The sequence below is a fragment of the Chiroxiphia lanceolata genome, chromosome 15, assembly GCF_009829145.1.
Source record: "Chiroxiphia lanceolata isolate bChiLan1 chromosome 15, bChiLan1.pri, whole genome shotgun sequence".
In the NCBI taxonomy this organism is placed as follows: Eukaryota; Metazoa; Chordata; class Aves; order Passeriformes; family Pipridae; genus Chiroxiphia; species Chiroxiphia lanceolata.
In genome coordinates, this window is record NC_045651.1 from 1673009 (window position 1) to 1685588 (window position 12580).

Consider the following 12580-nt stretch of genomic DNA (forward strand, 5'->3'; position numbering starts at 1 on the left):
AAAACCTAAAATCAGTACACTGAGGGAAAACCAGGCCTTACCTATTGCTTTTATTTGACGTGTCCCTTCTGGATCGATAACAATTTACACTCTTGGGAAGGTGCCACAGCAGATTTTTTGTGGAGGCTCTTTTAGCCAGGCAAGACGTAGCCAGGCCTTATTTATCAAACTTCTGCCACGATGGCTTTGGAATTACACCAACTGGGAGTATTTTTTGTGCTCTCCTTCCTTGTACAAGCCTGTACCCTCTCCCCCTTTTATTTAAATGCAGACATTGCTCATTTACCTTTTAGCACAGCTGCTGCCAGAGGATTTTTCATAACAAAGGCTCCTAGAGTGCTCCTGGTATTTATAAAGGCAAGGGCATTGAGTCTCATACAGGCTGTAAACCCAGTCTAAGAGATTTTATTCAGGAGTAAGCCCATACTCTTTATTTTTACTTACTCTATCCTCAGTATATGTCTTTCAAAACAGTACAACTGGCTTTTTGCAGGGAAGAGACTGGTAATATTTGTTATTATCCTCAATACCCAAGTGGAACTTAATTTTAAGAAGTTAAAATTTTCTATAAAAGGCCAGTTTCCCCCCTTCATGCAGTTTTTCTTCAAGGGATGGTAATGCGTGGCAGATTTGTTTGGAGTCTTAACAGTTGTATCATGCAAATGCCCCTATTTTAGGTGTCAGCTTGTCTTTCTGGGCACTCTTTCTTAAGAAAGAGCATAAACTTCGATTCAAAATGGAAGGAAATGGCTCTGTAAAGCCTCTAGGTAGAGGATTGCTATAAAAGTTTTATCCCCCATCTACATGACTGAAATTGGTTATTAGTGAAATGTTCCAAAAAGCCTTCTACAAATGGCAGCAGGAAGCAATGTGAGACAACTCTCTCTTTCAGGCTATCATGGCTCAGCTCCCTCAAGAGCAGAAAGCCAAGATTGCTGAGCAAGTCGCAAGCTTCCAGGAAGAAAAGAGTAAATTGGATGCTGAAGTGTCCAAATGGGATGACAGTGGCAACGATATCATTGTCCTGGCCAAACAGATGTGTATGATTATGATGGAAATGACAGACTTCACCAGGTGAGGCTTTTTAATTTGTGCACACTCAGAACTGGCTGCGCTGCTGGGCTTTCAATGAAACATGGTGCAAGTACTCTGAGGAGCCTGCTTATAATTTCCTTTAAATGTTGCCCTATTCAAGCCTGCATATTAACTGGGGAGACGCAATTACTGTGCACTGACTGGGTGGTAATAACTGTTTAAATTGATCTACAGATACACAGCAGTTATTGCCTGTCTTTCTTTCTTTCTTTAGGGTGATTCTTGTCCCAAGGAATATATATATATTTGCTCAGTTCTTTACAACATTAAATTCTAAGGGCTTCTCAGTATTGCTATACTGGAGAAATAGTTCCTAGCACAGTTATTTGCAGAAGAAAGAGAGGTTTTTCGATGCCTTTTGAAATTAATTTACCAGATTATACAACGCTATTTTTTAAATTTGATGTTCCATTCCATAAAAATTGCAAATCTGGCTTCTAAAATGTTATCTCTCATCATCATTGGGTTGCTTAAAGCAGTAAAATTTAAGATGTTTTTATTCCTAGATTTAAGCTGAATATGGGGAAGAGCTGAAAGGGGGTAACTGTTTTGAAAACAAAGGTGCTGTAGTGGTTGCACCTGCCTGTTTCTGTCCAACCTTTTTCCTGCAGTTTGGTGAGGAGTCACTTCCAGCACTGCATGGAACAGAGTGAGAATAAGTGATATATAGTTCACTGGTGTGGTTCTCTGGTGCTAGAAGGTAAACTCTGTTGTGTTTTGCAGAGGTAAAGGTCCACTGAAAAACACATCAGATGTGATTAGTGCAGCCAAGAAGATCGCAGAGGCTGGGTCAAGGATGGACAAGCTGGGACGGACCATTGCTGACCACGTAAGTCACAACCCCTCCCCCTGAGCCTCCAGCACAAATGAGCAATAGCAGATCTTTTAGTGCTGCAGATGTGATGAACAGAGAAAATGAGTTTAGTTTTGGGGGGTTTTAACTGATTTTCCAGATTTGCTGCTGGAAAATTACAGCCTTTCCTTTCTAGCTGCTCTGCTGCCACCCTTAGCAGTGTAGGCAGCTGAGGTTGCCCAGCAGTGACAGAGCAGCTCCTTGGCTTAAATCAGGCCCCTGCCATTCCTGGGGAGCAATAGGCCAGCACTGCTTCAGGTCACACAGAGTCCAGGCCAGTCTCTGGCACTGAGTGGGACTGAGACTGGACTCCTGTCGCACTCGGAACATGCCCAGTGCTTCCCAAAGCAAAGTCAGCACTGCCTGGACAACACCCTCAGAACTGCACCTGGCCTCTTGCACAACCTTTAATTTTATTTTTGAGGCAGCTTTTTAATATTAACAATTTTCAGATGCCCCACAGACTGAGTGGTGGTGTTGTCAGACTCTCTGGTATTGTTTTCACAGTCAGAGGTGATGCAGACTTGGAGCAAGGCCTGCAGTGACCCAAGTGTGGCTGTGCTGTCCCAGTATTTAAAAGGAATTTTTGCAGGATTGCATGAGCATGGCCAGCTCAGGGGATTTATGCAATGCCAATCCCGAGCCACTTAGAAACTGGGCTGGGCCAAGCAAAAGCACCTCTGGTCTTAGCCCACACCCAAATTGCAGAGAAACATCAGCATTAGTAATAATATTCCACCTTCAGGAGTGACTCTGAAGTGCAAGGAGATTAAGTCTGAGATCATGGACTAAACTTTGTTTTGTCCAGCTGTCACTTGCTTTGCAGTCCTTCCCTGGATGGACATTTGTTATGCAAGGTTTTAACTGAACCTGTGTCACACGGCAAGTAAATAATTGCAACACAGATCCCTCTTTTAATGTTGCATCCAGAGGTGCTTGTCTACACCCTGATGTATTAATGATGCAGGAAGAAATGTTCAATGGGGAGATAAATTTGAAAAGTGTTTCTTTAAATGGGTCTCCTTGCTATAGCATTTTGAAAGCCATGTTTCTGGGAGAAGCAGGTGTGCAGCTGATGTAGGCAAATGAAGCAAGGAGCAGTTTGTGTTAGAGATCTCAGGGGATCTTGGGCTGAAGGTTTACAATGCTTTTTTTTTTTTCATTCACATGTTTTATGCAAACTTGGTATATGGTTTTCTGCACGAAGCCATTTCAAAATATGAAAGAAAACTAAATGGCTCCTTTTAGTAGCAGTAAGGTCCTTAAAAATGTAAAAGATTAAGCACATGTTTGAAGATAAATACGAGCAGTACTGTACAGTTAGTCATTTTGACAAGAATATAGCTTTTTCCCCAACTCCATGCTCTACTAATACTTTCAGCTTGCATATTTCATTAGATCTGCTTACATTCTCTTTGGAAACATGTTAATGTGGAATGGTGTGACAGTTACAGAGCACAGAGCTCTGATGCCTTCCTGTGCCTAATCCTGGGAGCAAAGGATGAGGTTTATGTCCTGTGTGCTGGGTGACACCAGTGAATCATGACCTCATGTGTCACTGTGTCAGGAGCTCCCCAGCTCCTGCTGTTGGGCACTTTTACAGCACGTTTCCTTTGAAACCCTAAAAGTTGTTACCCAAGGTATTTCCCATCTGCTGGGAAAGGTCTCACCATCAGCCTCAGGTTTTTCCCACAGTGTTCCATCTCTCACTCCAAGAGCAGAGGCTGCTTGCTGGGAATGAGGGAATACAGAGCAGTTATAAACACAGAAATGACAATGATTTGCTGCAAGACAAGGATTCTTTGTGTGATTTATTTTTCCAGTGTTGAAATACCTACAAAGCCAACGAAACATTCTGTCATTTTTTTTCTTTGATAGTGTGGGGAGGCTGAGGTTGCATCAGTTCAGATCATCCGGTGGAAAAGAGCTGGGAGTGAGGGTAGGGATTGCCCCACTACCCAGTAAAAGGCTCCAGCAGCCTCTTGCTGGGGTGACTGGTTCCTGGCTGCAGGGGCTGGTGTGGGGAGGTGCCCAGGGCACAGACTGGTGGCAGCTGCTGGCATGTGACAGCCATCCTGCCAGGAATCTGCCTTCCCAAAACATCTGCTGACAGTTCCTCCCAGGCCCAGCTGGCACCCAGGGCTGGGGGGGTGTTTGTGGGAATTCCTGATGCAGCAGGTTCATTCCCCAAACTGGAGATGCAGTGGGAGGAGGACACACCTCTGGTTGCTGCACACCAACAGACACTTGGGGAGGGGGTTGTGTGCTTGTGTCCAGCAGCACACACCAAGAGCTAGTCTGTCTTCCCCTGCACCTTTTCTGTGCAAAAAGGAGAAAAAAAAGGTGATTCTCCTTCTCTTCAGACTCAGCTGGGGCGGTAGGAAGTGAATGTGGGTGTTTGTTCTGTCCAGGGGGACCCTGGATTTGACTTGGAGCAGCCAGTTTTGCCTGCAGCCTCCACTGTGTTGGTAGCATCTCAGTTTGGGCAGTTTGGGAAGGTGGGGGTGACCCCCAACACACATTTGTTTCCATCTCCGCTGCAGGGCCATGCTGTGGGAATCCTCCCAGGCCAGCTCTGCAGACAGGGGTTTGTGTCTGTGCATGCTGTAGGTTAATCCAATAATGTAATCTTTCCTGATCAGTGGTGAAATTGTTGCCTTTTGGGTTTTTTGGTTTTTATCTGAGTGCTCCTGCCTGGGAAAGGACAGGGCTCATACAGGCACCCGCAGTGCCTTTTGTTGATGCTCCTTTTTATCCTGTGTTACATCTCTATTTAAACATCATCTGTCTTTGAACCGAATCCTCTATTCTGTCTGCAGAAATAGCATGCACAAGAGAGGATGTGGTTTTCCATCTCACATCATATAGATGTACAGAACCCAATGATAACTCCCATTCCGCTGCTTCCTCCACCAATGTTTTGCTGCCTTCAGAACATGCAGCAGCCTCTTGCCTTGACAGTGTCTGTCCTTAAACAGTTTCTGTAACCCCATAAAGTAGCTGGAATTGTTGAGCCACCCCTCTGATGTGCTGTATTGTGCATTTGTCAGCCCTCAGCCCCCTCCACCACTGTGCTGCTCCCTCGCTGGGTTAGATGAGCTCTTTGGGAGATGGAGAGTGGTTTCCAAAATAGTAATTGGAGCTTTTCATTAGCTCTTTGGCCAATGCTATTTGTGGACTTTCTCTAAAACATCTTGTACTGCTGACTAATATTGATTAGCTTAAAAAATTAACCTGCAAGCTTTGCTGCTTCGTTAGGCAGGGTTTCACTCCACTGATGGAAGCAGTGTGCCCACGGTGAGAGTTGCAACGACTTTGGGTGTTTCATCACCTTCCTTGGGACTGAGAAAGTGGTTTCTGTTATTTGCTGGGGTCGGATGCCCATAAAGCCATGCAGATCTCCACAGCCTGATGTGCTTGTCCCAGCTTGCCACCAGTCCATGCAGTGCCCTGCGTGTGTGTGAGTTCTGTCCCCCCCATACAGTGCTGGGTTACCTCTGCTGTGCCCAGAGACCACTTTAGCTTCGAAAATCCACTTTCTCTGGCCCTGGAAAAGCACATGTATGTATGTATGTATGTATGTATGTATGTATGTATGTATGTATGTATGTATGTTTGTATTAGCTACACTCCCCTTCATTTCAAAGTTAAATGTCTGTTCTGGCAGATCAGTGACTGTTGTGGGAAGCAAATGCTTCATGTGACCATGACCCCTGTTTGCACATCCCTGCCTGGGCAACACAACGATCAGTTCTGGTCCAGTCTCCTCAGGTGCCTTTTTATACAGGGAAACATCAGTTCCTGCTTCTATCTCATAGCTAAGGAAAGAAGGCTTGCAGGGAGAATTAGGGCTCAGGCCCTGCTGCTGACACCCAGGAGGGGATTTTTACCTTGGCCTGAAAGGGGAGGAGAGGCTGTGTGGCCATCAGCAGTAAAGCTCAGCTTGAGTGAAGCATTAAGTAATGAACTGGTGCCACGTTGGAGATTAATCTTCCAGTCATGCCATGTCCATTATGAGTCCTTGCTGGATGGTCTGCTGCACAGGATCAGGGTCCTGGGTGAAATGGGATTTTGATGTGGACAGGGGTGTGTGGAGAAAAGCTCTTAAATCAGTCTGGATGGGGTGCAGCTGTTTGGAAGGATGGAGATCACTGCAGGGTCTGCCTGTAGTCCTGTCCCTGGGTAATGCCAGGTGAATTCCTGCTCTGCTGATACAGTGCTAGAGCTGAAATAATGCTGGATACAGCCTGCCTTAGTGCACAAAATAAGGATCACTGTGAGTCTGATAGTGGTTGTCCAGGAGACCTGTGGATGCAGGATGGGAAGATGAGATGATGATGGGCAGAGTGGCCAGTTCAGTGGAAGAACAAGCACATGTGCTCATGGTGGGGTACAGCTAGTGATACTTCTCTGGGGTTCAGAGCAGGGTTTAAGAAGGTGTGTGTGGCACAATGTGATGTAAATGGGATGGATGTGAAGCTGCAGGTGTTCTGTGTGTGTGGAACACCCTGCTCTGGTCAGAAATGCTTATGGCAGCAGTGAGGTGTCCTCACATGCAGGACAGGCCGTGATATCCCTCCTCCCTGCTACAATAGCTCCTGCCATCAGGAATATATCCAGTCTGAGGTAGAAGTCTGTCTCTTGGACACTGGTTGCAGCACCATCAGGGATGTCTGGAGGTCAGAGCCTCCCAGAGAATGTTGCCCAGCTGGGAGCTGTTTGGTGCTGCTGTAGGTGCCCCGTCAGCAGTGGGTGCAGGGGCAGGAGTGTGGCACGTGCCCTTGGCCTTATTCAGCAGCAGCACCAGACTCTGGTGGGCAAAGGGTCTGTGGAGGTGAGTGTGTGCCAGCTGCTCTGTTCCCTAGTCCTCAGCAGCCCATGGGGCTGAGGTGGCCCCTGTGGAGGTGCTGGCACCGCATCACTGCTACTCCCAAAGAGGCTGCAGAGCTGATGTGGGCAGCAAAAGCCTTCCCACAGCCCTTTTGTCTGAGGCTTCCAGAGCCTGTTTTGGACTGTGGCTGCCCCTCAGCAGGTCCCCTGTCTGGTTTGGAAATCCAGCATGAGACTGGCTCATCCATCATCTCCCCACTCAGCTGGGGTGGCCCTTTGGCTCTGTCCCAGACAGTGGCAGGTTCCCAACCTGCACAGCAGCCTCCAGATCCTGCAGAGTCTTTCGTGCAAAGCTGAGAAAGTTGCCTTTACCTTACGGATTGAGTGCTCCAGCAAGCACCTTAAAAATGGGACTTTGTGTCTGTGAGGAACCTGGTTTTCCCACTGCTAAGAGATGGGAGCAGAAGTCAGGAAAATATCTGTTTGCTGTGTGTAAATGAGTAGCTGTTTGGTTTATAATTTCCGAGCTTGAAATACTTCAGATTGAGAATCAAGACAGGAATTGGTAACATCTGCTAGTTGCAGCTTGAGGTCTCGGATATCAAAGCATTGCTGCTGTGTCCTGCACAGTGTACAGGAAGGACCTTTTATAGTTAACAAACCTGCTCTGCGAGGGCAGGTAGCCCTTGTCCTCCTCCTCAGGAGCTGAAGGGCAGCCTGCAGCTGAAAGGAGCCCAGAGGTGTGTCCAGTCCTGCCCCCGTGTTCTCTGCCCCATGTTTTGGGTTCCAGGTCCATTTAGTGCTGCTCAGGTATTGCTCAGTAGTCTCTTGAAAACCAGAGCTCTGCAGGGAGGGGAGTGATCTCTGCAGGAGGAGGTGTCTGGCTTGTCCCTCCGTGGTTTGTGTTCCCGATATCCTGCCCTCACAGTCACACTTGTCCTTTGTCCCACAGTGCCCTGACTCTGCGTGCAAGCAGGACCTGCTGGCGTACCTGCAGCGCATCGCCCTGTACTGCCACCAGCTCAACATCTGCAGCAAGGTGAAGGCTGAAGTGCAGAACCTCGGCGGGGAGCTCGTCGTCTCCGGGGTACGTGTGAGCTCTGACGTGTCTGGCTTTTCCTTCCAGAGGGAACAATTATTCCAAGCTGAGCTTTTGTGTTAAACACTGTAGAATATAGACAAGAGATTTTGGAGCATTCAGAGTTTTAATGTATGCAGAGTTTATGTTGCTGGCTCGTTGTTCTGGGAAGAAACGCTTGCTGTGAAAATACAGACTTCACATTTCCTTACTGACCGGTGTTTGTAGACAGATTCACTTCACCTCTGCGTAATCTACTGTTTTTCCAGGCTGCTTTTCACTCTTAGTGAGGTTAAATCACTTTAATCAGCACAGCTAAACCTACTCCACATCTCTGCACAGCCTTGGAACACGCTGGGGTCCTGCAATGCTCCAGAGACGTTAATATTTCAGGATAGCTGTGCCCTGAAGAGTGCAGGGATTTTTAGTGGCTGCTCTGGTTTCTGACAGCTGGAAGCTGCCCCAGGCCAGCCTGCTTCCTTATTCCAGCCATTACTTTGCAAATAATTTTTTCACTGTAGTTCATGAAATGCTTCCTCCTAAGAGGAATCTGTATGATGGATATCTGGGAGGAGGGAAGTGGAGCTAAATTCCTAATTTCTCTTGGCATACTCTTCCTTCCCCAGGACAGGCATGTTTGATCACTAGGGCTTTTTCCCCGATATGTCAGGACTGAGGTAGGAGGTTTGGAGAAGGGGCAGAAGTGGCTGATAGTCCAGTATTGCTCCTTGAATCCTTGACAGCAAATGGAAAAAAAACTTAGCACCTTCTGCAATTTTGATATCACAGAACCATGGAATGGTTTGGGTTGGAAGGGACCTTAAGGCTCATCTCGTCCCCCCAACCATGGACAGGGACAACTTCCACTATCCCAGGTTGCTCCAAGCCCTGTCCAACCTGGACACTTCCAGGCATGGGGCAGCCACAGCTTGTCTGGGCAGCCTGTGCCAGTGGTATTTTCCAGTTTCATATTTCAGATGATAAAACTTCCCAGCACAGGTTTCCCCCACAAAGCAGGTGGAGCTGTGGGACAAGAGCTCTGGATCAGCAGCAGCTGTGGGGGGTCAGCAGGAGCTGCTGCTGGAGCAGAGGGAGCTGAGGTGGGGATGGACACCCTTGCACAATCTTAGCCCATCTGAGGATGATGGGCTGTGCTGCCCCTCCTGCTGTGCCAGTCCCCTGCTCGTGTTCCCAGCCCATGGGATCCCAGAGCTGTCATGGAACGTGCTCCTGTGGCTGCTGTTCCGTGCCTGATGTCCTGGGAACTGGAAGGCTGAAGGCATCGTGCTGTCAGAGAAGTAGAAGTGTCATTATGCAGTAATAAGTATTCCAGGGTTTCACTGCAGTTACTCAGTGTCTCCGGGATTTACATCCCCTCTGCCATAAATTAGTTATATGGACAGCCTGGCATCTGTACTCTGATCTCCTGGTTTTATCCCTTCTCCTCCAGTCTGTCCACTGGGGCTGGATGTTGCCAGCAGGAGTGTTAAGCTTCTGTCAGATAATCAGATGAAGACCTCTTCCAGTCCAGAGACATCACCTGTCTAAGGGTAAAATTGTGTTCAGTGTTCACACTCTGCCCATAGAGCAGAGGGTGCTGTGAGAGCAGAGCCACAGCCCAGGCAGGCAGAGCTCACACTCTGATCAGTCTGACAATTCGTTTAGTAAAGTATCTCCCTGCTTTTGTTGTATTTAATGTGATTCTTCCTGCTGTGGTGATTCATGGAAACAGTCAAGTGCAGTGGAAGTGGTTTCCAGGCTGGGGTGAGAACAGCAGAGCACTCGGGTTTGCTGGAGGGCACAGACCCGACCTGCTGCTGTGGCACTCAGAGCACAGCGGGTGGGAAGGAAGGTGCCCACACCCTGAGAAAAGCCACCACCCCCTGCCCAGATGGGTTTGCTGCTGGACAGGCCATTGCTTCAAGAAGAAACTTTCCCCCAGAAACTTCCTGTCTGCAACAGCAGGATTTAAGTGTGTAGAGGCTGCTGAGCTCTTGTGTAAGCTGAGCAGAGGTGCTGAAACCCTGCCCTGGACCAACCCCTGCTCCAGACTGAACCCTGCCCCACACCAAACCCCTGCCCAGATTGAAACACTGACCCAGACCAAACCCTGCCCCACACCAGACCCTGCCCCAGACCACTTGGCCTTGGCAAGCCAGGGATCTCCCCAGAGCAGGGCACTGGTCACTGGAGAAGGGAGTCCCAGCTGAGGTCACCTCAGTGCTCCTCCCCTCTCTCTTTCACCTGGCCCTGGGTTTGGCTTTTGGACCCTGCTGTGCCCTGAAGCTTCAACAAATGCATTTTTTTCCAAATTTTGATGCTCTTGTAAATCAGGAACCAGCTGGGAAAGGGCTCCAGGCCTGGCTGATGATGCACTTGTGTTCCTTCCTTCCCAATACAACTTAATATTCTAGGACAATTTAAATACTTATTATCAGTGATTAAGATATTACTACAGCTTTATTAATTGCATTAGAGAATAAGCTACTGTTAAAGCTTAGTCACAAAAGCAAACAGCAGAATACAAATCATTCCCATTGCTGTTGATATGGAAAATGCAGACAGTGGGGCAAACTGTGCTTCAGCCTTGGTGGCACAAGTGAGGTTTGTGCCACTGAGTGAAGAAAAATCCTGCCTGAAACTGGGAACCTCAGGTTCCAGATGAAAACCCAGATAAATCAGTTCTCGAGCTCTTTTGCTTTCTCAGCAGTGCCCTGTTCTCTGGAATGCTGTGCTCTGGGGGTCTGTGGTGTGTGACACGTGTGCTCCCGTTGGCAGGTGGACAGTGCCATGTCCCTGATCCAGGCGGCCAAGAACCTGATGAACGCGGTGGTGCAGACAGTGAAGGCGTCCTACGTGGCCTCCACCAAGTACCAGAAGTCCCAGGGCATGGCTTCCCTCAACCTCCCTGCTGTCTCCTGGAAGATGAAGGCTCCTGAGAAGAAACCCCTGGTCAAGAGGGAGAAACAAGACGAAACCCAAACTAAAATCAAGAGGGCGTCCCAGAAGAAGCACGTGAACCCCGTGCAGGCTCTCAGCGAGTTCAAGGCCATGGAGAGTATCTAGAGGAGGCCTCTGGCTTGGGTGTGTTTTTCTCTAGCCCACTACTGCTACTTCCAGAACTCTACTTTTAATACCCTAAGGATTTTTCAGAAACTTACTATTCCTCAAAATGTATTTACTTAATATAATTTTGATAACTTTGTTTAGATTACATGGGGAAATACTCAAATTTCTAAGTCCTATCAGTATATCTTCAGCCTGCAGAAGTGTGTTAATTTAGATGGCTTTTAGATTCCAGGGGTGGATTTCTAGCTGGAAATCGTTTTTTATAATCTTGCTTTAAATGAAATATTCTATAACCAAAGAGGATTTTACAGTAACACTAACGGTTAACACTAATATTGAATCCTGCTACTCAGAGACTCAGTTTATCATGGTGATCAAGAGGGGAATCAAGTCTTTTCACTCAAAAAAATAATTAGTGGAAATATTGTATGTGTTAGTGTGTATCCTGTGGTTGGAGAGGGAACAAGCTCAGAGGGGTATGAAAGTGCAGCAGGCACTGGCTGTGGGACCACAACTGGAAAACATCTGGAAAAACCATATACCTGTGCCTGGGTTGGGCTTTGCTGGGGACCGTGTTTGCAGATGTGCTTGGTGGTGTGTTGGGGATGTGATGCTGCTTCTCCTGGGCTGCCCTGGAGCCCTTTTCCTGACGGGTGGTTCCCATCAGCTCAGGGGTCACTTCTCCCCCCCCCTCCCCGAGATCCCGGAGCCAATCCTCACAAACACATCCAGTCGTGTGGGCGATCCTTCTGTGTGACACCGGACGGAATTTGAATGCCTGGTTACAAATTACTAATGTATTTTGCTGCGGGACACTAATAAAGTTGCTTTTCCCAGCTGGTGTATTGTGGTGCAGTGAATGGAGCCGGCCCAGCCCCCCCCTCGCCCCCCCCTCGCCATTCAAATGCAAATCGGCTTTGTGCTCATTCCTCATAATTGCTCTGCATCCCGCCTTGGGCTTCCAGAGGCACCCAGGAAATCGTGTTTGCTCAGGCTGCAATTTAGACTGTACATTATTTGTGATAACTATAGCTACAAGGTATAATTTCACTGTCTCATTTAAATTTTATGAATTTCAGTGTGTTTTACATGTCCCAGTCCAGGCCAGTGCTGGAGAAGCGGTGCCTGCTCGGGTCAGCACCGTGGTGGCTGTTTCTGTAAAGCCTCCACCAAACTGGAGCAGCCTGGGCTTTAGTTCATGTTTAAACTGCAGCCACATTTTAGAGCTGAGCCTTGGCACTGATACATTATAATTTTATTTATCTCGATCAGTTTATAATTTACTATATCAAGGTTATTGCTGTCGTGTTACTGTAATGCTGATCAGAATTAAGCTAAATAGTTCTTGGGATATTTTTGCCAAATTTATTGTGTTTTCAAGCATTTTAGCCTCTTGAGTACAGATATTAAACAGTGGAATTATAGACTAGTTTCCGTACGCCCTTAACAGCTAAGCAGGCTCAGAGGGGGAGCTGATGTGCTCCTCCACTGGCATTCGGGGGTTAATGACACAGAGAGGCTCTAGGTCTTGTTTTATAGATAATTATTAGCAGATTTCATACAATTTTTTTTCTCCTGGTATTTACATAATTGTCTTGAAGGCAATGATTAACTGCTTTTATACAATATAGGGGGTTTTTTCTCCTGGTATTAAT

General features: G+C 47.4%; 1 protein-coding gene across 3 annotated transcripts in view; it reads left to right on the top strand.

The window, feature by feature from the left end:
• The window catches only part of CTNNA1 (catenin alpha 1), a 119707-nt gene extending 107946 nt beyond the window's left edge, over positions 1-11761 (top strand). For 2 of the 3 annotated variants that reach the window (XM_032702794.1, XM_032702793.1), the window contains exons 16-19: positions 893-1074; positions 1819-1924; positions 7731-7865; positions 10635-11228. In XM_032702794.1, coding sequence (XP_032558685.1) covers positions 893-1074; positions 1819-1924; positions 7731-7865; positions 10635-10922 — 711 coding nt within the window. In that variant the 3' untranslated portion in view covers positions 10923-11228. Of the gene's footprint in view, positions 1-892; positions 1075-1818; positions 1925-7730; positions 7866-10634 lie in introns of all 3 variants that reach the window. The other variant, XM_032702792.1, reaches the window with a different exon arrangement.
• The last annotated feature ends 819 nt before the right edge of the window (positions 11762-12580 follow it).